The sequence below is a fragment of the Ursus americanus genome, chromosome 13, assembly GCF_024610735.1.
Source record: "Ursus americanus isolate L20-20 chromosome 13, mUrsAme1.1.p, whole genome shotgun sequence".
In the NCBI taxonomy this organism is placed as follows: domain Eukaryota; kingdom Metazoa; phylum Chordata; class Mammalia; order Carnivora; family Ursidae; genus Ursus; species Ursus americanus.
The window spans coordinates 41,865,071-41,890,178 of record NC_142139.1 but is presented as its reverse complement, the minus strand read 5'-3'; the positions used below and the strand labels follow the sequence as shown (position 1 = coordinate 41,890,178).

Genomic DNA, 25,108 nt, shown 5'->3' with positions numbered 1-25,108 from the left:
ATTCTTTTACGCTCCCTGGTATACGTCAGATCCCACAGCAGGTGCTAGAGACGACGGCGAACCAGACAGGTGGGGAAGGCTGTACTAGGTCCGACGCCGTAGCACAGCCCTTAGCAGTCAGGAGTCCAGGCCACGACGCCGGGGGGAGAATAAAGGAAGAGAAAGCCACACCCCTTCCATGAGGGGCACAACCTGGAGTTGGCTTCTCGATGCTCAGGCCACACAGCCAATGATCTCAGTCCTAGGGCTAAAGATAATCTTCCAAAGTGAAGATTTTTACTTTTTCTTGTATAGAGTGGGATAATAGCTCACTTTGGTTTCTCACGTTTTCCTGATAGAGAATCGGGGGATCAATGAAAGTAGAAAAATAAAGTGGATCAACAATCACACTGAACAGAATGTACTTCCCACGTCTCACTCTCTCTTCCCTGGGAGTTTTGAATTTGATTCTGAAAACGCTTTGGGGCTTTTTCATCAACCTATTTTTGTGTGTGGGAAAATATACTTAACGCAAACCTTCCCATTTTAATCATTTTGAAGTGTGCAGGGTCAGTGGCACGAAATACATTTACACGGTTGTGCAACTATCACCACCATCCATTCCAGAATGTTTTCATCTTCCCCGACGAAAACCGTACACATTAAACAACTCCCCGCCCCTCCTCCCCTCAGGCCCGGTGACCATTCTGCTCTATGAATCTGACCACCCTGTGTACCTCACTCATAGAATCATATGGTTAGCTGTCCCGTGACCGGCTTAGTTCACCGAGCATCAAGTTTTCATGGTCCCTCCACGTTGTGGCATGAATCAGGACTGCCTTTCTTTTTCAGGCTGAATATCCCATTCTAGGCACATACCATGTTTTGGTTATCCATTCATCTGTCAATGGACAGTTAGGTTGTTCTCACCTTCTATCTATTGTGAATGCTGCTGCTGTGAACATGGGTATGCACACATTTAACCCCCTGCCTTCCATTCTTTTGGGTATATACCTAGAATCCAAATTATTTTACCATTATTCAACAGCACTGGGGGTGGGAGGTCTGCTTTACCCAAATCCGGATTCTAACCTGGCAGCCTGAGTGGTTTCTAGCAGCTGTGCCTGCTCGGAGGCATCCTTACAGAAGGGCAGTCCCGGGTTTGCAGGACGCCGCCCTCCTCGTCCCAGGCCCCCTGGCAGCCATGGCAACGAGAAATCCAAAGCCAGTGTACCCTGCACTCCACCCAAAACTCTCTCCTGCTGAATTTCCAATAAAGACAAGACAAAGTGTAAAAATAAGACATTTTTATTAAAAGTTAAAAATGTTTTCAAAGTTTACACGTGCACATAGATACTTCCACCGTCTTACGGATTTCTAAAATCACTGACAAGCAGATACAAACGGGTCTGGCAAACATGTTTGGCTCCCTAACTCCCCTGAGTTTTTGTATTTGGAGTAAGCCTGCTCCCTCGGAGGGAAACCAAACACTTACCAGAATGTCCCCGCTGCGGCTGCTGCCCCCACCCTGGCAGGATGGAGGGGAGGGGACACTCGCTCTACTGAACGGACGGACGGAAGAGCATTAGGCTCTCCGCTTCGCCCAGCAGCCACGGCCGCCAGCACCGGGGAGAGCCAGCCCAGCCCGAGCAGGGGGAGCAGGTGAGGGGGCAGCCTGCCCAGCTGGGCGTCAAACCCGCAGCTCTCAACACGGGCTGCGCGTCACGACCCCTGGAGAACTTGAAGCAAAATCCCGGCGGCCTGAGCCACGGGTCATTTCAATCAGAATCTCTGGGAATGTCACCAGATAAAGGTCGTTTTTGAAGTTCCCCGGGGGCAGGGGGAGGATTCTGATGCCCAAGGAGGGGAGAACCATAGCAGCCCCCCCCTTTCTCAACTCTTACCTTCATAGACGTCCCCCTTGTTCCAATTTAAAACCTGTGGCATGTCTGACACACTTCTTCAATTATGAAAAAGTTATGACATACGGATGCTTACGTTTCTACCAGTGATTTGTAGTGGGTTAAAAAAAATAGAGCACCCAGATTCATAAAAAAAATTTATTTTCATACAAAAGTGCCAAAATATCCACCAATGTCATAATCTATCTCAACAACCAGGTTACGCTAGTAATCAAAACACAAGCCTCTTTATTCACATCGTTTAAAAATCAAATTCTTTTCACACATTCCCACAGTAGCTCGAGTCTCTAGACAGTGGGAAGCTTGCATTCCTGTTCGCTGTGGTAGTCCATATGTCCAGGTTCATATAGGCACGAAACGGGTTAAACCCTGGGTAGTATTCCTTGCACATGACAGCTTGGTTTTCCATGTGAGTCGAATGTTCCGTGGTGGGACTGATGGGGCAGCAACTTTCATATACATCACTTTGCGGGGCCCAGATGGAGCCAAAAAGTCCAGACATTGGAGACAAGCTTCGGGTGCTTGTGAGGTAGGGCTGAGGTGTGCAAGAGGAGGAGGAAAAAAGAAATGTTTTTTTAAAAAACAGAAGCCTTAGAAAGGCAGCATCAGGGCTGAACGCATACCCGTGGACACCACAGTGGTACCCACCCAACTCACTGGGAAGTCATTAAACTATTCTCAACCCTCTGGGCTGCCTCGGCGCCATTTTCCTCAGACGGAGGGTGGTGAAAGCCTCATCTCACTGGATTAATTATTTTCAACCCAAGGAAGGACGCCTAGGTCAAATGCCCTCGATCCGTAAAAAGTGTCTTGAGTGGATGTGAGAGGGAGCAGGCCTGGGGCCTGTAGGCTCAGAAGGGAGCTGACAGGCAGGCAGCCCTCGGGACCCACTCACTGACCACCGAGCGACCTGCGTTCCTCTCGGGGCACAGACGAAAAGGTCAGCAGGACCGCATACACACAGCCTGTCACGAGGGCTTCGTGGCCCAAATTCAATTCTACCGACACGCCATCTCTCCTCCGCGTCCTCTGGGACGCCGTTCTCGGTCGGGCGGCCCGACCGCCTGCGTCCACAAGCCCCCACCCGTCTGACTAGGCGGCAGGCCCTCCAGAGGGCGGCCAGCCCGGCTGCTGCGGCCTAGAGGCAACGCGCCGGGCTCTGGCTGATCTGAACCTGGCTCTGAGGTGAAGGAAGACCAGGATTAAAGAAGCACCAGAAAGAACTGGGAGCTGCCCCGGGGTGACGGCACTGACCGGAGAACTGAGCAGACCCGCGTGTCCCCAGGCAGTCGGCATGTTGGGCGGGGGGCTCCACGTAGACGGAGAGTTGTGGTCCATAAAGTCCGTCTGAATTTCGGCCGGACAAGGGAAGCCGTTGGGGTAATTCATGTTCTCTACAAAGAGTGGAAGACGACAACATAGGTAGACATCTTTACGGCGAGATCCGAATTCTCACTCTCAGGCCACCAGCTCTCAAGGCCTTACCGTACTGATGAGGTCAAGACAGGTGGGGACACTCACCCCGAGGGGACGGGCGGGCCGTTACACCGTCCTTCTCAGGTTAAAACTATTTATCAGATACGCTCCCTGGAAAGCCCTCAGGAAGGAAGGTCTTCCTCTGGGCTCGCTGTTCTGTATTTGACAATCCGATGGGAGCCTTTCTAACGAGCACTCCTGCAGACTGGAATGGCGTCGAGATCCTTACCAGTCCTTAACGCTTGCTTTCATTACGTGCCGTGCCGACCTCGGCTTCCTGCACACGTACCATACGGAGTGACTAAAGCAATACGAAGCCAGCACTTCTTAGCGCAGTAGGAAGGTACAGGTGCCCCCCTTTATCTACGGGAGACATGCTCCAGGACCCCCAGTGGATGGCTGAAGCCATGATACTCCCGAACCCTCTGGACGTGATGTTTTCTTCCTATACGTAAATACCTGGGGCAAAGTGTAGTTTATAAATTAGGCCCAGTAAGAGATTAATACAATAGGAAAACCGTACCAACATACTGGAATAAAGGTTAGGTGAATGTGCCCTCTTTCCCTCTTTCCCTCTCAAAATATCTTGCTGTACCGCACTCATCCTTCCTGTGAGGCTGAGAGACGATAAACCGCCTACGGGAGACGAGGTGAGGTGGACGGCAGACACTGTGACCCAGCATTAGGCTACTGTCGACCCTCTGACAGTAGGTCAGGAGGAGGAGCGTCTGCTTCCGGAGGGCAGCCGAGCGCGGGTAACTGAGAGCACAGCCCGGAGACCGGATAACAGGGTGCTGCTGTAACACGGAGCCGCACAAGCCCGGGAGGAGAGTCGCCACAGCACCCCCCTGTGGTGCGCACGGAGCAAGGCAGGTATCAAAATCCGGGCCGTCCACCTGCTTGCACGCTTAGAGCTTCCCTCAAGAGGCAGCCCCACTATGAGAAGCCGCGATCGGACTGTAATGTATCATAAGAACATTTTGCGGCTTATCAGGGAAATCTCGTGGCTCTTACTGTTTATTATTACCGATGCTTGAGCCCAAGCACCCGCAATGTCCCCCAGTTTCCCCTCCCAGGCCTCTGTTCCGTCCTCCCGCTGCGCTACTCGGGGCAGAAGAGTCAGGCCCCGCTGAGGAACAAGCACGCACGTGCTTCCACTTCACAAGGGACTTGCCTAAGAAGAGTAGCAAACATCTAAAGCCTCAGCCTCCGATGGATAATCTACAATCCTAGGTCCACAGAAATCCAAATGACCCCGGTCTACCAAAGCCGAAGGACCAAAGAGATCAGGGTTATTTGTAGCAGCCCCCAGACAGCCAGGTTGAGAGGGCTTTTTGAGGCCACCTAAAATTATACGCGGCAGGCCTGCACAACTGAACCCACATGAAGCTACTCGGCAGCTTCCTGTGAGGCCGTTCTCAAAGGTTCTCACTGGTAATGGCGCATTCTCCTTTTTTTATCCTTTTTTTAAAATTCAATTTAATTAACATATAGTGTATTATTAGTTTCAGAGGTAGAATTTAGTGATTCACCAGTTGTATATAACACCCAGTGCTCATCACATCACATGCCCTCCTCAATGTCCATCACCCAGTTACCCCAGCCACCCAACCCACTCCCTTCCAGCTACCCTCAGTTTGTTTCCTAGAGTTAAGAGTCTCTTATGGTTTGTCTCCCTCTCTGGTTTTGTCTTATTTTTCCTTCCCTTCCCCTATGTTCCTCTGTTTAAATTTTTAAGGCACATTCCTACCAAACAAATAACAAAAAACCAAGCTCATAAATAGAGAACAGACTGGTGGTGGTCAGAGGCAGGGGTGGGGGGTGGAGGGGAGTGGGGTGTATGCGAAATGGGTGAAGGTGCTCGAGCGGTACACACTCCCGTGATGCGATGAATCAGTCCTGAGACGTAATGCACGGTCGTGGTGAGCAGAGTCAACACTAGCCTATCGTGTAAGTTGCTAAGACAGCTCTCAGAAGATGTCCTCACAGAGAGAGAACACCTGTAACCGTGTACGGGGACGGGTGGGGACTAGACTTACTGCAGCCGTCACTGCCCAATACATACCCACTGCCAAGCATTATGTCGTAGGCCTGAAACTAATACAATGTTCTGGGTCAATTACACCGAAGCGGCTTTAAAAAGGCCCATTCTTCTGCAGCGAGCGCCTCGGGCCCGCCCACTTCCTGCTTTGACTTTTCTGAGAGAAGAATGGCATCGGATTGTCCGAATAGCTTTTACCTTCCGGAAAGGCATTATAATCGTTCAGTTCCAACGGACAGTACACGCTGGGGAACTGGCCTTCGCAGGCTGCGCTCCAGTCAATGAAGCTGCTGCAAAACACAGGAGGTCTCGTTTCAGGAACAGGACGTCAGAGACCGAGGAAAGAAAGAGGAAAACGATTATGGCCCAGCTTCCTAATCACTGCTCATCCCTCAGTCTTGGAAGAGAGATGTACTTTCTCAAGTCACGGGATCCAAGCCTTCCCGGCTGAACGCTCCCCACCGACAGCGACCCAGCCTAGCCGGACGGATGGCCCCGCCGAGGCGCACGCCTGCTTCGTCACCAGGCGGGCTAAGTCTGGCGGGGGCAGAAGCCACGGCTGGCCGTGGCTCGCTGGCCGTGGCTCTCGAGCCGTCCGGGAGCGCTGTGGGAGAGCGAGCGCACCACCCTGCGGCTCTCGGCCTCAGCGGCCGCTGCTCTAAACCACCCCCTCACCCGGGGCAAGGTCGGCATTCGTCTCAGGGGAACCGCAGCCATCAGACTGTTCGAGGCAGATACTTCGATCTCGATTACGAACTGGAGTATCATGACAGACAGAAGAACGTAAATACCACTGTACTAAACTGAACCAAAAGAGAAGGCTTCAAATAGATTCTGTGATCAAACATCGATGCCGACATTTTCTCACCTCATCACTGAACGTCACTGACATCCTGTAGCAAATTTAAGAAACTGCTAGAGTATAACTGTCTTGCAATACTCAAACTATCGGATCTTCTTAATGTTTTAAATGTGTTCATGAGGAATGCCATGGCAGATGGCAATCTTTGCTCCGTCAGGTGGTAGGAGTTGTGAATGATTGTTTTTTCAAACTGGCCTCTATTAACAGACCATCTTTTCAACTTAAGGAGGAAAGTAATGATGGGGTCAGCAGCTAGGTTACTCTCACTTTCTTTCATGTTTCTCTCACCCATGTTTGTTGTCTTCTAAGACACCACAATGCAACTCCAAAGGCAGATGGAAACATCCAGCTAAGGTGCACTGGGGAAGGAAGCCTGGCCCCCAATTTTGTAAGGCCTGCCTGACAGACTGAACTCCAGTCCCCGTGGCAGCCCTTACGCGAGGCAAGGCGACGGTCAGAGAAGAGACTCCGTACCTATTATGTACGGGGGCCGGGCCCTGCACCACGCCAGGCAGGCCGTTCTCCACAGCGCAGTTGAAGCTGCTTGTCACACACACAGGCTGTGTGGGCCACAGGTCTCCGGGTGGGTAAAGACCTAGGGAAGAGAACAAGGCCTCTCAGTCTACGCTCTTCCCCCCTCAGCTCTCATCCCACCCTTCCTGCAGCTTCCCTTCTCTCCTAGAAAACACTCCCCCAAAATCACCCACACATGCCGACCATTTCTGCCTTCCCTGACCCCTTTCGGGATATACTTTCACAATATAAAGCAGAAAGATGGGGCCTAAGGAAGAACGCCATTGTTCCGCTGACGATTCAACAACAGCAAGTCTAAAATGTATCCAAAGAGCAGCACAGAAGCCCACGCTTTCAAAGTTGGCTCCAAGGTGTAGGGCAATTTTCAAATCTAGCTTAATTTATATAAGCAAAAGCAAGTCCCTGTATTAGAGCTCAATGATGCCATGGGGAGTGAACATAGGGCTTATCTTGCCACGGTCCCTGACCCCAGGCACGCGGGAAGCAGGCACGAGAGGAAAACAGGAGACGCAAGAGCCTCGCCTACAAGGCAGGGGCAGCCCGAGTCAGAGGCCCCTGATGACGCCGGTCTAGAGGGCAGGTGTCACGGAAGCCCAGCTGACATGGCTTGGATGCGAGGGCCCGGCCCCTACCCAACCTGCGTCTTCACAAGCTCCCTGGCCTGCGAACCGCTGGCTGGTGCCTGGAGCAAGAGTCTGGGCCTCACCTTTATCTTCTTCAGCGCCTGCAGGCCGGGCTGGGAGGCTGGGACAGGGAGGTTCTACATACTGTGGGAGGTTATTCATGTTCCTGTGGAGAAAGCCAGAAAATGAGGATCTACGGATTTCTTCTGTACGAGGACGTACCAACTTTGTTCAACCAAGTCTGAGTTTTATGTGAATTCTTCCCCCAAGAAACGTGAATGCTAGAGACACAAAGGTACACAGCCAGAAAGGGGTTAAGGGATATCCAATTTCCAAGACCCAGAAAAGCCTGTTTCTAACAAACAACAAAATAATTTTAACTGAGGCAAACTGCAGGCTCCCGCCTGCCCAGCACCAGCCGGCAGCAGGTATCAATCCCTCTTAGCGTGCGATCCACGGCGCGCAACACAGTCCACGGACAGCTTTGCCTCGCCCTCTGCTGAATTCCCTTCTCCACAAGTGCATCCATTTAATTTTAACGACAGCCTCCTGTCCTCTCACAGCGTGACGGCGCCTAAGGAAATGGGCTCGCATTCTCACTCGAAAACCCTCTGATGGCTGCGTCCCCTCCTCTTGTCCCGCTCAATAAAAGCCACTTGTCAATTCTGTCAGATGGGGCAGCCATCATCACACAGTGAAGTCATAACTACGGGAGTATCTGCTAGGTTCCTGCAAGACTCCCTATGTCATCAGTGCTCAGTTTTCTTTCAAGTCCTAGCAAAGAGCAGATGATGCCCGCCCTACAATAACTGGGGTTTCTCTGCTTTCAGGAATGAGATGTGGTGTGTTTTGTTTTTTTTAAATTTTATATATTTTTTTGAGAGAGACAAGGAGAGCAGGTGCACACACAAGCTGGGGGAGAGGCAGAGGGAGAGAGAGAAGCAGACTCCCCACTGAGCCTGAGCCTGGAGCCCAATGGAGCCCAATGCAGGACTCCCTCCCAGGACCCGGGATCACGACCTGAGCTGAGGTCAGACGCTTAACCGACTGAGCCACCCAGGCGCCAAAGAGATGGGATGTGTTCCAACATGGCTATACCACTGGCAGCAATGGGGCTCCCAGAGACATGCCCACATGAAACATATTTACTCGGAAGGATCCTGTTTTCTGAATTATTAGCAAAATTGGATGTTACTTGCTCTCATTCTTAAAAAGCTTTCCTCTTTCCACCTGCAGCACCAAGTACAAAGCAGCAGCACAATGACAGAGAAAGCAGTACCTAAAACACACTGCCAAAGCGAGAGACCTAAACACTTACGTGGGATTGCAGATGTCATGAGAAAGATTCAAGGAGATGGGAGTTTCTGAAGAAAAGTCACTGTGTGAAACATTGTCTCCTGCATGGAAGCAAAAAAATGATCACACGGTTTTACAAGTGTAATTCAACTGTGTTATGAATTAAAGTGCAGACTGCTTGTATCACCCCAAATGAGCCGTTTATTTCTCACTTTTGACTGATTTTCGCATTCAGTAATTTTATTTTTTAAAACATCTGTTAGATTTATCTTGTCATTGAAAACTTACTGAAACTCAACATTTAAATGAATGAATTTTGGATTCAGTGTTTTAATTATGGAAAAAAGATGAAACCATTAATATTATGTAACTTTCTCACAGGGATTTTTCTGATGAAAGAAATTTTGCTGTATAAATAGACCCCTGCAGTTTGTAAAAGTGACATTGTAGGGAATCTATGAAAATAAACATAAGTTTACAGAAGAAAAACAGAAGTCCCCTGCAATTCTACTGCCATTCAACATCGGGTGTATTTCCTTACAATCTATTTTATGTATCCACAGACGTAAAAAATTGGGGTCATACTTCATATTTACTTCGTCTTTTTTTTTTTAAAGATTTTATTTATTTATTTGACAGAGAGAGAGACAGCCAGCGAGAGAGGGAACACAAGCAGGGGGAGTGGGAGAGGAAGAAGCAGGCTCCCAGCAGAGGAGCCTGATGTGGGGCTTGATCCCATAACGCCGGGATCACACCCTGAGCCGAAGGCAGACGCTCAACCGCTGTGCCACCCAGGCGCCCCTTACTTCGTCTTTATGGTCTTTTACAGCATTAACTATACTGGGGACATTTTCCTGATAGTACATAATCCTCAAACAACTTACAAACTACATATTAAGTCACTGTATAGCAACCCCATCAATAACTTTTATCATCTTACTCCTGTTGGCCTTCCCCAAGCAAAAGCGGCACCTCTCTTCTTTGTTACTAAGGACTGACGTTTAAAAATCTTGAGTTAGGGGTGCCTGGGTGGCACAGCGGTTAAGCATCTGCCTTCGGCTCAGGGCGTGATCCTGGCGTTATGGGATCGAGCCCCACATCGGGCTCCTCCGCTATGAGCCTGCTTCTTCCTCTCCCACTCCCCCTGCTTGTGTTCCCTCTCTCGCTGGCTGTCTCTCTCTCTGTCAAATAAATAAATAAAATCTTTAAAAAAAAAAAAATCTTGAATTAGCATCGTCAGGCGAACTTCGTCTTCAGCGGTAGATGGAGCTGTGCTTGGTGTAGGCTGGAAAATCAAGCTTCCTCAGGCCAAACGCATCCCTGCTATCAAAGCCCATGGGCCTGCCTGCCTTCGTCTGAGCCCGGGTGCGTCTCCAGGTAGGCAAGGACAGTGTCCCCCAGAGGGGGCAGGACAGCTGTGTTTCTGGGAAGATCTTATCTCTTTATGCCTGAAGCACAGTACACAGTAATAAACTGCATATCAGTGATACTACAATTTTATGGGGGGTCATTAAGAGAACAATGTCTCAAAGGCTGGGGGGGGGGGAGCTGATAATGAAACAGCCTGAAGATACGCGTGGGAGCTTTGTGTAGGTTTTTATGGCTATAGTGCCCTGGTCTCTCAGACAAGACCTTCTTTTACAGGTCTCACTGCCCGGAGGAGACGGAGAAGAGAGGATAGCCCAGAGGCTGCTGAAGGGGCCCGCCTGGGGGAGGAGAGGAGTTCGAGCCGGAGCCCCTGGTGCTGAGCCACCAACCACTCTGAGCCCGGGCCTCACATATCAGCCTGGCCCGGGGGCGCTGGCCCTCCCTCTCAAGGCTGTGTGGGAGCCGTGCTGGTGTAACCGGGAACGAAGGCCTCACCATGTGAGCGGCTCAATCTCCCCACCCTTTCCTTACACAAAGACTGCTGACTATGTTAAAAATCACCGTGAAAAGGAATGAACTCCATCTTTATATGGTCACAGAGCTTAAAAAAACACCTAGTGAAAGAAGCAACATGCAGAATGATATACTGAAGTGTGATTTCCTTGACGTAAGTCACAAATACTCTATACTCTGTTGATGGACATATGAAGGTTAAAATAAAATATGGACTAAAAGAATACATGCCAGGTTCACAACAGTGGACAGTGATTCTCTTGAGGAGGCAAAAGTGGAACAGACTATCAGGCATTATTAAAAAAAAAAACCTAATGAGCACTGGGTATTATATAAGACCGGTGAATCACAGACCTGTACCCCTGAAACAAATAATACATTATGTGCTAATTAAATTTAAATTTTAAAAAATGAAAAAAAAGAAAAGAAACCGAGGGTAAATATAACAAAAGTAAGTTAATTTTTTGACCTTTCCCAAATCTTCAAATTCCTCACAAATAAGAGAGGGCCACAATGTTCACAGCAGCATTATGCACAAGAGCCAAAAGGTGGAAACGCCCGCAGTGGCCATCAACAGATGAACGGATAATCAGAGTGCAGTGTGCACACGCGATGGCATAGTGTTCGGCCGTAAAGGGAAGGATGGATGAACCTTAAAGAAATGGCGCTAAGTGAAATAGGCCAGACACAAAAGGACAACCATTGTGTGATCTATGTAAGACACTAGAGCAGTCAAATTCATCGAGACAGGGAGTAGCGGAGGCTTCCAGGGGCCGGGGGAGCGGGGAACGCACAGCCCTTGTTTAAAGGTGCAGAGTCTGTTTGGACTGATGAGAAGAGGCGGGGAATGGATGGTGGGGATGGTTACACAATAGGAGTGCTCTTAATGCCACTGAATGGTACACTTAAAACCAGTAAATTCTGGTATTGATATTTTACCATAATAAAAACGTGCAAGTAATACGATAAATGTGGAAGTTCTTTGAACTGTTTCAAAGCTCGACATTAAAATGATGATGATGATGATGATGATGGCGGCACGGGGAAGGGAGGGGAGAAAAAGGAAGGAGGAAAAACAAGAGAGTGAAGGAAATCCAAAGCTAAGTAAATAGTCCGATCTGCAGGCCCGCGTGTGCTCCGGGCGCTGGAAGGCAGAGCCAGGCCCGGTACTGGGCTCGGCAGCAGGGCGGGAGGCCGGCTCCTGAGGGACTCACCGGCTGGCAGGAAGTGCGGGGGGCCCGCCACGGGCTTCTTGTCCCCGTCGGAGCTGCTGCTGCTGCTGCTCCAGCTGCCCCAGCTGCCCCGGCTGGCCCGCACGCTGCCCGACGAGCTGCCGCAGTCCGAGCTGGAATCGGAGGAAGACTTCTCCACGCACTTCTTCCCGGGCTTCTGGCAGAAACCCTCTGCAGCAAGGGAGAGAGACGTCACGTTTCATTTAAACAGTTCTCAACTCGACGCCACGTCTCATCAAAGGAGAGAGGTAAAATTATGAAGAAGGCCAAGTTCAGCTTCCGGGTCTGCTGCCTCTGCTCATCCAGGGAGAAGGAAGGCGTTCCCTGAGACCAACGACGGGACCTGAAGGAAGCGTGGGGGATGAGCTCTGCCCACTCTGCCTGTGGGATGGGCGCTCACGCTTGTCTGGGGCTCAGACAGCGAATGCCAATGATAACCGTGATCTAACAATGGTTCTGGAAATAAACACTCCTGGGAAGAAAACAGGCTCCTCGGCCAGCCTGGAAATTCATAGGTAATGCCTCATCCCTCTTATTAAGATTTCCACTAAGAGCTTCAAATTATTATTTATGTGTAGGTGGAAAGAACCTCTAATAAGACCAAAAAGCAAGACGCGTGTGAAGGGAATGAATGAGAGGACGGAGAGAGAAACTCACTAACTCTGTCAGCTTGCATGTCTGCCAGCCTGTGCGCACTGACGCGGACGTGTGTCTGGGAACACGGGTGTTGCCCAGGAGGATTACAACTCCCCCAGAGATACAGCCAACTTCAGTGGCCCCTGAGCCTCCCACTATCCTCTGCCCTACCCTGGACCCAGCTGTGTGTGCCCTCTACCTCCCACTCCCAGAGACACTGCCCAGCAGTTCTCAGGCGGGGCAGCAGCCTGGTCTGCAGGAACCACCTGGCTCAGGTGTGTGAAAAGAACACGGTTCTCACCCGGCTACCCCCCAGAGTAAGCAACCACTGTTCCTTCAGCACTCTGCATGGGGAGAGTGGAGAATGGCCAGGTTTTAGGGGAAGGGGGAGGGCAGAGGGGACAACACTAGAGGTCTGCCCAGGTTCAAAAGAATCTCAGGTTTCCAGTCTCGTCCTGATAGCTTTCCATTCGAGCTTCCTTAAGCCAAGTTGCCTGTAAAGTGATAATCTCCTCAAGACCCATTTCTTTACAATGGATACTTCTTAGAGGAACCAAACTTCTGACAGAAGCACCATTCACAGCTCAGTACAGTTACATACCTGCTTCTCCCTGTGCCGCAGGCAAGCTGCTTCCAATGCCAGCATCCGTCTTACAAATTTCCCCAGGATTTTCCTGTATACACCAGTTTCTGACACTGATGTCACTGCTCAGCTCAGACCTTTCAAATTCGTTGCACACAAGTTTTAATTCACTCTGTTCAGAAGGCCTAGAAGAACCACAAAAAAAAATCCCATTTGAATGTTGTCATCCATCCGTCCTTGCTTTCCAGGAGACTTATAAGTGGTGAAAATACGAACCTGGGACAACTCAAGACCTCTGTTCTTAGGAATTTAGGGGAGAAGATACTAAGAGAGGGATATCCAGAAGACAAAGATTTTGCCGTTTTAGAACTATACTCAAATTGGAGCTCATTTAATCGACTTCCTAGTTCACAGTGAGGAATAAAATTCCACAAGGTTAAATGAGTCCCTCCATCATCTCATAAGTGGCCAGTCCAGGACCAGAACCCAGGACTCTTGGCCCGTCTTCCTTGGCTTTAGCATGAAGTATGATTCTCAATAGATAAACCTGCTCCTTGGTGTTCGGGGGAAGGTACTGAGCGTTATTTTAAATCTTTTCTCATCCACTCATTTAGCAAATAGTTGTTGAATGACGATCACGTGCCATGTATTGTTAGGAAAGGTGTAACATTTACAAAGCATCGAGTTCTTTTCCCAAGGAGTTCACGGCCCAATGATTCCACCTCTCTACTAAACCGAGAACTATGGTTTTGCAAATGGTGAGACAGAAATGGGTAGAGGACGCCACAGGGTGCACAGATGGCTAGTCACTTGGTGCGATTTCAGTACCTCGTGGTTTGTGGGACAGCAGTTAGGAAGACAAAACACGTGGGCCGTAGCACGTGGTTTCACTGGTTTCTGACCACTCAAGGTAAAGAGTACAAGAGATGCAAGAGCCAAGGAAACAGACAATCTGACAACCACCTTCTTCTTAAGCGTCATGTTCTCAAGACATTCTCATTAGCTACAAGGTACTTGACCGTTCTATTTTAACAACTTGTTTCTTCAGCATGTCAGAAATCTGCTTGTAGAAATATACCAGGATACTTAATCAGTGAAATTCCACTCAAATTTTGTATCTTCCAGTATGTTCATATCAGGAAAGTATAATACCTAATTTTTTAAAAAAGATTTTATTCATTTATTTGACAGAGAGAGAGAGCACACAAGCAGGGGCAGTGGAAGGCAGAGCGAGAGGGAGAAGCTGACTCCCCCCTGAGCCAGGAGCCCGATGCGGGGCTCAATCCAGGACCCTGGGATCATGACCTGAGCCCAAGGCAGATGCTTAACCAACTGAGCCACACCGGTGCCCTAAAAATGTAATACTTTAGAGTGACCCAAGTCAATCAAATGTTTATGAAAATACATGTAGAAAGAATATAAGGTGTAACTCTCCTTTCTATAAGCTTATTTATAAATAAAAAGGATAATTACCAATCAATAGTTAGTATTTGGTATTACCAACAAACTAACAATGAGTCTATTCTGTTTTCATCCTTGCATTCTGCCATGTGCTCAGTGTGAGCCAGGGACCTTAGAGCTGCCTGACTGCTCTCCAGCAGAGTGCACAGCACGACAGGGCTGGGAGCGGCTACACCGCTCAAGCACGGGCTCTGAGCTCCAGACTGCAGCCACCTTGGGGACCTAGGGACACATGATGTGAGCAGCACCTCACTGCTTCCCGTCCCGTGGTCCCTGCCTCCACGTGGGCTATGCTGCGCAGTCCCCTTCCCACAACAAGCGAGACTGCAGCAAGATGGGGCCCCTTCCACAGGAAGATCTGGAACCACTAGAGAACAATCTGGCAGAAACACATATAAATACCTAGCTGAGCCTACAAGAAAGCAATCCCCAGATGCCAGAACTCAAAAGAAGAAAAAGCCAGAGTGGGGAGGATGTTGGGATGACTCAGGAGGAAACAGGCTTTAAAGCCCAGGGGCTGGGTTTTAATTCCCCGCTCAAGGACAGTCACATACTGTTTTCTCAATAAAACTGGCGTCCTTGACGGAGGCACTGTCAGTGTAAGAGACACCTGGAAAGCTCCATCCATGGACTTAGGGAGGAAAAGGCAGGAGAAAGCATCTCACCTGCAGGCTCTCTCTTGACTTGGGCACATGTTGGGTATTTAAGAGTCTAGCCCAAGAAATCAAAATTCATAGACTACACTGCCAGACGCACTGGGAATCAGAATGTATGCACTACTGGGGCGCCTGGGTGGCTCAGTCAGTTAAGCATCTGCCTTCGGCTCAGGCCATGATATCAGGGTCCTGGGATCAAGCCAGGCACAGGGCTCCCTGCTCAACGGGAGCCTGCTTCTCCCTCTGCCCCTCGTCCCAGCTCATCCACACTCGCTCTCTCTCAAATTAATAAACAAAGTCTTTTAAAAAAAAAAAGAATGTACGTACTTCTGACCTGTCAAAAAAAAATATGGGATTCCTACATAAACACTATCCAGTGCCTTCATTTTACTGATAAGAAAATGAAAGCTCAGGGAGACTAAGTGACCTAAGGAAGTAAGGTTTCCCAAGGAGAATACCACTTCTGGCTCTGCCCCTTACCAACTGTGGGGCTTTCAGCAAAACACATAATGTCTGGGCCCCTCGCTTCCCAGACATGTAAGAACCTAGCTTCTGCAGGACTGAATCTCGGGTTCCTTCTCTTTCACTATGGAACCCCACGTGGGCGAGGGTAATGCTGGGGAGAGGAGGCCTGCCAGCACCCAGCTGTTTTCTCCCTCACCTGCCCCACAAATGCTCCTGTGCTTCACAGGCAGAATGAAGGGCCCGGCACAGAGGCGGCCTTGTGCTTTTCCTTTAAAACCTCCCATAGCTTTGAGCATTTTTTTAAGGTAAAAACACGAAAAATCTATTCACTTCAAGGTATTTTAACAATATAAATGAAAACATAAGCAGAATATGTATTAATTTTAGTAACATACTTTTATGTCAATATTCTGTTCTCGGTATCCAATGTTGCAAAAATAAGATTAAAAGATAACAGCTAAGTGTAAAATTAGAGAGCAAAAAATAGATGAAAATTTTAAAGGGATTGTAAAAACACACCTCAAGACCTGAGCAGTACCCCGTTTCTTATTTTTTCTACATGTTCGATTTTTATTCCAACTTAAATTTTGTAAATTTCCTTCTTTTTTCTCCTGAAGTTTCTTCTTCTTATAAGGATCTTCTTGCTACAGAGAAAAAAGAAACCTTAAATAAAGGTTTAAACTGACTTTACATTTAAAAAAAAATTATTATTATTTTTTTAACTTTTGAAGACCAACTCCATACAAATTCAGAATGTTCCAACACTGATGAAAATGGAGACATACATTTCTCAATCTCCAGTTTGTTTTCATTCCCCTTCTTTCTCTACCTCCCTCAATCTCTGCAAAAAGAAGAAACAATTGTTGCCTACAGAATTCCAAAGGAGCTAAAAGGGAAAAACATCTGTTAGCAATTTAGGGTCAGCTTGCTGTTAACTTCAGCGGCAATAAATTCTCCGACGTTCACCTGTTAATTTGGTATGTGCAATTCACATGAACTACTACTGAAGAAAAATCATGTAAAAACTCAACGTAGGAATAATTTGTGTATTTGTTTTTATTTGTTTACAGAAAAACTTTAGGAGGACAGCCAGTCTCCACTGAGTGTGCCAAGTAGTTTAAGCTTTTATAAATAAGAATACGTTGGATGTTTTTTAAATGTGGCTTCGAAAACTTAATTTAGCATGAAGTACACATATATCTACAAATTATACATGTGTGTGTATATATATTAGCGTATATGTATATATACACACATACATACACATATATGTAACTGTTTTTTAATTTGGTCCTTTTCCTTTTATATGTTAGGTGTAGTCTCTTAACCGGCCCAAGGGGAGGAGGATTCCCCTGCCTGTTAGCATTCTGAAGCAGCTCCTGCCTTCCAGTCCTCCTATACTCCCTCTCTTTCTCTTCCTTGCACCACTCTGCCCCTTTGCAGCAGAGGCACCAGCAGGTGGGAAGTGGTATAAGACCCCAGGGCGTGGAAAATGCATCCTTGGGGACCTCCCAGAGGCAAATCCCCTAGCTCTGAGAGTCCTCTTCCTACTGATCCTTGGATTCACATTTCATAAAGAATAAAGACTGGCTCATTTTACCTTCTTTTTTGAGAAGGTTGGTGCAGAAATCAGAGTAGGAATGCATGAGGTTCTAACATACACTTGCATGACACGTGACTTAGAAAAAGAAAAATAAAAGGTTTCAAAGGCCTACATGTCACATATCTGGGGTGGGGAAAGCCTCATGTATCTATCAAAGCGGCAGGCTTACTACAATAAATACTAGACATAAAATGAAATTGTAACTGTACATGTGGGATAATGGAATTTTTGGTTTTTTCTTGATACTCCTTTAGTTTCTCCCCCCATAAGTACATATTAACTTTTTTTCTGATTCTGAAGGTATTTTAAAAACATGACAAGTTAAACACACAAAGCCCTATCTTACAGGATCTTAATGCTAACTGCTTACATTTGATGCTAAACAAACACATTAATAATATATGATCAGACATTCTCCAAAGTTAAACATTGGCTATATACCGTATTTATTCATGTACTGGTCCCTGTATATTTCTAGCTTTGGGGGAGAAAAGGATTCCCTTCTCCCTGGGCCAAGAAAGGCTGTTCAACACAGCAAGTCCTTGAGCCTTTCTGTCCCTCCAGTCACATACAAAGAAAGGATCTGTCTCTACGTGGAATCAGAGAAAGAGTGAACTGGTCAGTAGTCACTCTAACACTTGGCTGCCTCTCTCCACTCAATCTGGTGAGAGCTGTCATTCTGAGCAAACAAAAGGGACTACAGAGATGTGGGACCGGGCGGTCACAGGCATGGCCACTGTCTGAATATGAGCCAGTGATTACTGGGAGAGTGCTCAAAACGCTGGACTCGGGTGCGTGGAATGACCAAGAAGCAGTGTCCATGACCAAACAAAGCAGGGGACAGAAAGAGGGTGTGGTCAAAAGACGGAAGAGACAGAGGACATAAGGAGGAATGAAAAACTAATGAATGGCCTTTGTGTGTGTGTGCACACAAGCACACATGTGGCGGAGAGAGAGAGAGGGAGGGAGGGAAGAACAGCAGTGAGGAGGAAGGGCCCCAGCTGGGCTTCGGGAGAACACGCCAGCCCTGGACGTAGCAGATGGTGGGGGACGGGCAGGGCGAAGACTCCAGAGACCCAAAGCAACAGACTTGTCAAGAAATGAGAGGGAGAATAAAAGGAGAAACCGGCTCTTTGCTTTTTGGTGGAGAGGGTGTCACCCAGAGTGGGAGGTGGGCCTGACCAGGGAAGGAGCCCAGGTGGAGCTGTAAGGAAGATCACAGCCTACACTGAAGCTCACTGCAGGCTTCTTACTGGCTGTGCGATCTTGGGCAAGTGACCCACTTCCTCCTGCCTTCACTTCCTCGTCCTCCTCAGCAGGCTGCTATGAGGAGCAAATGACCTGACACTAGCAAGCGCTTTACGGAAGACGTCCTGTGATCACACTATTGCATTATTTGAACTGGTCGCGTTCTCGGAAATCCCAGATAGAAGGGACAATTTCATTGATTACAGGGCGGGCAAACAAAAAGATTTCCTAAACTTCAATAAAAGAAAACGAAGAAATCAAAGGAGAGAAAGCACAGACTGACTCCGCAAAACATTCTTTAAGCTGCTGTACACAAGTAACAGCAAATAAAAAATAAGAGGGAAAGGTAGACTAAGAAAAAAAACCAAACACACTGTATGACAGACAGAGTCAGTACCATGCCATATGTTCTGACGGAAAATAAGAAAAACACGTGCAATAGAAAAGTGGGCAGAGGGGCGCCTGGGTGGCACAGCAGTTAAGCATCTGCCTTCGGCTCAGGGCGTGATCCCGGCGTTATGGGATCGAGCCCCACATCAGGCTCCTCTGCTAAGATCCTGCTTCTTCCTCTCCCACTCCTCCTGCCTGTGTTCCCTCTCTCGCTGGCTGTCTCTATCTCTGTCGAATAAATAAATAAAATCTTAAAAAAAAAAAAAAGAAAAGTGGGCAGAACACATGAAATGCAAATTCACAAAAGAAATATAAAAGGCTAAAAACCATGAAGACTCCATCCAAAATATTTAGTGATAAAGTATGTTTTTAGGAAAGGGAAATTATAGACCAGCTTGTATCTCATCTTTCCATGCTGGTTTTAAAAAACACGAGTGTGTTTATCCTGCATGTTTGTGTCTGCAGACACTTGCAGAGGGCTGGGGAGGGAGAGGGCCAGGGAGGCAGCGCCCTTCCCTTAATAGAGTTTGCCTCTGAGCAGCGCCAGCGGACCTGGGTGAGACATTCACTTCCGAATTTATAAAAAAAGACAAGTAAGAAAGAAGGAAGGAAGGGAGGAAGAGATTTCAGGGGCAGGATTTTGGATGATTTTTTACAAAAAGGAAATGAAAGAAAGTGCTCACTTTTCCTTGGTAAGAGACGCAAATTGAAATGAAAAACCAAAACAGTCATTTCCCCCATCACGCTGACCAAGACTTTGCAAGAAACACAGCGCGGTGCTAGCGGGAGCAGAGGAAGCCAGCGTTGTCCCACGGCATCATTAATGTGAATGAGAATCAGGACCACCTTTCCAGAAAGCAATCTGGGGCACACAGGAAGACCCTCTTTAATTCTGCTTCTAGAAATCTCTAACAAGGATATATCAGGTATCTAGGGAAGACTTGAGAACAACGTAGTTCATCATAGTGCTGTTTATGAAAATAAAAAGCTGTAAATAACTTTAATGTCCAACCGCAAGCGAAAGGTTTAGGATCGGGGCATAGTTAAATGATGGAAAGTTACATAACCACTGGAAACAAAGTTCCCCTTGTTCTGAACATGAGAAAATGAGGAATTACAACATTATTAACAAAGCTACATACATGTAATGATGGTCCTGCGTTTTTTTTTTAAGTTGCATAAAAAAGAAATAGAATACAGAAAAATGTACAAAGTGGTTCATTTTGTATAGACTTTTCTCCCCCCTTCTTTATGCTTTTATAATAATCATGAATTCCTTTTCTAAGGGAAAAAAAATCTGCTTTAAAAAAATAAACAGCAGGGCTAGGGTTAAAATTTAGTTTATAGCTCTCAAATCTGGGCTTCAACTTTCTTTGCCAATAAATCTGGAGGAATGTTCCCCATGTACTATAGACAGATTTATACAATTTTCTAAGCTGCAAAGTTAGGCCCTAAGAATGTACAAGAAAAACAAACACTGAGTACTGCCCTTGGGAATGTGTTTATTGAGAACGATTTCTCCAAACGAACAATGAAATGGAAAGCATACTCACAAGGTTTTAAAGAAGAGCTTTTTGCAAAACTGGGAGTGAGTCAGAGACAGCAAAAAAAAAAAAAAAAAGTGATGGGGACTATGGTCCCCCAGATCATCCAGCTTGCTGCAGCTCTCCTGCGGAGCTGGCTGCCATCTTTGGATGCACAGGTCTCTTACACGGGCTCTGACACCAGAAAAGGAAGGAGGAGCTTACACAACCCCTGGAATTGTGCACAAGCCAAGTCTGTGCTACCGGGATAGAGAGAAAAAAGACAAGGCCCGTGCCCCTAAAGGTTGAATGCTGAAGATACACAGGGAAGAAAACAACGGGAAGAAATGAAGAAACCTGCCATAAGCAAGGGCACAAGAGTAGAGGGCTGAGTTTGGCACCCGGGTGGGGGGCGGCGTCTGAAGTCCAGGAATGACGCCCACTCGTGGCAGCACCACGCAGCAGGGCTCCTCGGGGCCACCTCCTCCTTATGGCCCTCAGATGGACAGACGGACTTGGCTTGTGTTCCAGCTGCTCCGCCTAGCACGCGGGCTGAGCAGGCGCTGAGTTGTCACATCTCAGTGTAGTTTCGATCTCATGGCAGGGCAACATGGAAGTCTCCAAAGTCCCTAGCAAGAAGGTCTTAACTTCATCCATCCCCTCCCCCCTCAAATTCAATGACTTTCTTTCTGCTCCTGAAGGCATGGCCATTGTAGTCTCACCTCCTCGCTTTCTGTACATCTGGTATACCTGCACCCTCGGGCCATCTGCAGCTTCACCGCCACCTGGGTTCACACTCGGCCCTGCTTTTCTCCCCGTGCACACACACCCCTCAGAGAACTCAGTGTCGCCTTTCAGTTCTAACCTCCACAGGCACAGCTCCCAAGTCTCAAGCTCCAGGCCCGAGTTTGCCATGTAAGCTCTGGTTCCATATCCCCCGCTGTCAGTCGCGATCACACAGTCATTCCCTTTGTACTGACCCCTTGCCAGCGCTTAGTACGTGGGCTACTCTAAGCACTTACCCTGTTAACTCAGCTGTTCCTCACAACCCAAGGATGTAGGCACGCTCTTAGTACCCTCGTTTGTCAGATAAGGAAACTGCGATGTTAAGTAACTTGCCCAATGTTATAGAGCAAATAAATGACGACCAGGATTCAAACCCAAGAAGTCTGGCTGCAAAATCCATGCTCTTAATATGCAACACTGCTTTGATAAACATAAAAATGAACTTGTTGCATAAGTCAGAATTCCCCATCTTCTCGTTAGCCAGACTGAAAACTCAGGAGTTATTTTTCAAATGGTTATATAGTTAGGTTATATTTAGATAGTTCCTCTCCTTTATGCAATTAGGGACGGGGAAATCCTGTTAGTTTTTCTTCTAAACTCTCACTACTCTTCCTGTCCTTCCCCCTTGCTCCTGCCCAAACACAGCCTTACATCACACCTCCCAGCAGAGTAACAGCCTCCTTGTTAGAAGAGAGCCGGTATCCATTTCTGCCTGCTCCAGCCCAGCCTCCAAAACATGCACACTGATCCTCCAAAAATGCTTTATTCACACATTCATTCAAGCATTTACTAAACTGCACTTCATAATCGCTATAATAGGCATTCTACCCATCTTTGCAAACCTGAATTGAAAAATATTCAATTATGACCTTCAAGAAAATCACAGCCTCCAGTCTGTTTTCCACGTGTTACCCTCCATCCACCCCCCCCCCCCGGGTCCAGAAACCTTCCCTAGCTCCCTATCCTTTGCAGCAAGTTCCCTCAAACTGGCCACCCTCAAGCCAAATCCTCCAAAAAGATGTCCTGTTTGGACAGATGTGCTTTTAAGACTCTGACTCTGAAGTTCCTTAGCAGGCAAGCGGCCATGCTCTGGTTCTCTACGGGCATCGTCACTTCCAGCTGCCGGGCTCACCTAGTTCACCATCCACTTCCAGCTGAGATCCAAGGGAGAAAGTCCACACTTCGAACCGGTGAGCCAAGGCCTTCGCCATCTGGAAGGACTCCCATTCTTCCCTCACATTACTTCCCATTCCTGACTGAGCCTCTTCCCAAAGATGACTTCCAACTGCTCCCAATTATACTGCGGGGTTCAGTGGGGCCGCGGCCCGCCTTCCCTGCTTTGCCTATCCGTGTTTCTACCTCCTCTAGGAGCTTCCCGTGCCTGCTGCAGGCTAAACTGACTCTTCAGTCTCTGAAATCCCTTCCACTATGTACTGACTGGCGGCACTTGACTACTTAGACATATCTTGTCCTTCTTCAAAGACTGCAAATTCCTAGTTGGGGATGCCTAGGATATATTTATTTTGCATCATTTAAATGTTATTTAAATGAAAAATTCATGTTTCTTATAAAGTTTAAGCAAAAATACAGAAATATAAAGAAAGAAAAAAAAAATCACCCCAAATCCCACCACTCAGAATAACCACGGTCTGCCACTGATTATTTGGCAAATCTTGTTTTTAGCATCTCTCTGTGAACCTAGACACGTTAGGATGGCAAGACAGACGGAGGGAATAATTTATAGCACTGGGACAATGTATTATTATTTTTTTTTAGTATATGTGCTGCTGAAGCAAACACAACGATGTATTATTTTTAAATAAAAATTTAAGGTTCGGTTTTATTTGAATTTAACATAAACTGAAGTAGAACCCAGAGAACTGCCAACTTTCAAATAATTGTTTCTTCTCCACATGATTTATTAATTCCTTAAGGATCTCTCTAAGGTTAAGCAAAAGACTGTGAAAGACATTTTCCTAAGTTTTCACCCTGTTAAACGATATGTTCCGTTTGACATAGTATTGACTCTCTACCAAGAAAAATAAAATTAAAACTCATTGTCACCTACCATTCAATATCACCTCCTGTTTTTGCAGCTTATGTCACTTTTTTGCTTTATTAAAGTTGTAATATATGCAATCTGTTCTGCAATTAAAATTGCCAACTGTTTAGTCTTATTTCTGGATATAAAATGGATACAAATCTCAACAACAGACCATTCACACAGTTTCTATAGTCCTGGGTCCTTATTTTTACTTCTATCTTGGTTGGTTAAACTTCACTAAATTCATTTTTTAAGGACTCACGATGAGTTCACTTGTGTTTAAGGACGCCTGCTTTGCTCCTTTGTACTTGAGCGCCAACGTGGCTGGAATGTTCTTGTTCACATTTTTATTCTCTTAATGGTACGGCTCCACTGTTCCCTGGCATTAGGTGTTTCTACAAAGTCTGAGGCAAGCTTGAATTGGTGTTTCTCCATCTTCCTGACTCTGCACCATTCTTTATGCTTTAAGATGAATAGCCAGGCTGTGCCTGTGTCCATTAGTATATATCAATTTTTCCTGGTGTATACAGTGTGCCCTTTCATTCTATAAATCCAATTCTTCCCTCGTATCAGGACAATATTCTTCTATTACAACTCTGAATACCTTTCAGATCTATTTGTTGGGCTATTTACTTAACTCATTATTCTTACATTGAACTGTTCTGTCTTTCTTTGCCCTATATCTAAATGCTTTCGGCTCTTCAATTTTTTCCTTCATACTCACCCTGATTATCTCAAAGCCTTTCTCGGGGTCAGCAATTCTATTTTTGGCAGCTGTCTGTGGGATGTCATTTGGGTCTTCCTTTATTTACTTAGCTTCACAGTATCTCTTTTAACCTCATCCAAGTGTCTTAATTTGCCCTTTAAAAAGTTCTTATTTTATCGAGTTCATCATCTATAGCGTGAAGTATTCTCAGAGTTTCCTTCCAGTCTCTGAATAGGTTTTCTTCTAGATTAGGATCTTTTTTTAAAATGTAATATATTTTACTGGATGAAAAATTTCATTGTGAAACACAATCTGGCCATTACACATTCATTACACACTCAGTTGCCAATACACAAATATACACATATGTGCCAAGTTGCATATAGGTTGTTTCTTATACAGATGCACTTAGGTGTGTAGATGGCCAAACTTTGTTCTTGATTTGCTATGTACATGGGTTAGGAAAGAACAGATTAGGATCTGTATCTGTCTTCTGTATTCTACTCCTCTCATTCACTTTTGTGTGCGTGTGTGTGTGTGTGTAGCACACGGTATGTATCAGCACAGTAAGAATGTTATTTTTTTCACTGGGCTTATACTAATACACAAATACCTCTGTTCTGATGTAAAGTAGGTAAATTCTCCTAAGTACCTTTCCCACCTTTATTTTGTCTGCTTTCACCTACGAGATACAGGGCTCAGTTCTGCTCTCCAGACGCGTTTCATTAGCCTACGCTGGCAGGAAGGGAGAGAGCTTGCCAGGATGGCGTGCAACAATGCTCTCTCTTCTGGGATTCTGTTGTACTGGGGCCCGCTCACCTGAGCTAGATAGGAATCCCTGTCCCATGAATTTTGGCGTATGCTTCCAACTCAGCAAGAGCAGGCACCAGAATGGGTGTTGGGGAACAACTGGAGAGAAGAGACAGGTGATCTCCTACTACTCCACCATCTTTGTCAGGAGTTAACCCTTTTGCTTAAGAACAGCTTCCCTTGAGAATAAAAGCTATCTGATGTTACTGTAAATTATTCTAGTATCTCCTATATAATTAGAAAGTCAACAAAACTTTCCAAATACCTCAAACTTACAATTTATAAATGCAGATTCAAATGCATAACTAGCCCCCTTTGAAAGGTATGAAATACACATGCACAGTTACTAGA

At 46.8% G+C, this 25,108-nt stretch overlaps 1 protein-coding gene across 4 annotated transcripts in view; it reads right to left on the bottom strand.

Annotated features, from left to right (window-relative positions):
- Positions 1-2,025: 2,025 nt before the first annotated feature.
- The window catches only part of TMEM131L (transmembrane 131 like), a 155,557-nt gene continuing 132,474 nt past the window's right edge, over positions 2,026-25,108 (bottom strand). For 3 of the 4 annotated variants that reach the window (XM_045798786.2, XM_045798788.2, XM_087866528.1), the window contains 9 exons: positions 16,167-16,291; positions 13,084-13,250; positions 11,829-12,017; positions 8,756-8,834; positions 7,521-7,603; positions 6,755-6,875; positions 5,617-5,726; positions 3,156-3,295; positions 2,026-2,436 (listed from right to left, as the gene is read on the bottom strand). In XM_045798786.2, the coding sequence (XP_045654742.2) occupies positions 2,161-2,436; positions 3,156-3,295; positions 5,617-5,726; positions 6,755-6,875; positions 7,521-7,603; positions 8,756-8,834; positions 11,829-12,017; positions 13,084-13,250; positions 16,167-16,291 (1,290 nt within the window). In that variant the 3' untranslated portion in view covers positions 2,026-2,160. The remainder of the gene's footprint in view (positions 2,437-3,155; positions 3,296-5,616; positions 5,727-6,754; positions 6,876-7,520; positions 7,604-8,755; positions 8,835-11,828; positions 12,018-13,083; positions 13,251-16,166; positions 16,292-25,108) is intronic. The other variant, XM_045798787.2, reaches the window with a different exon arrangement.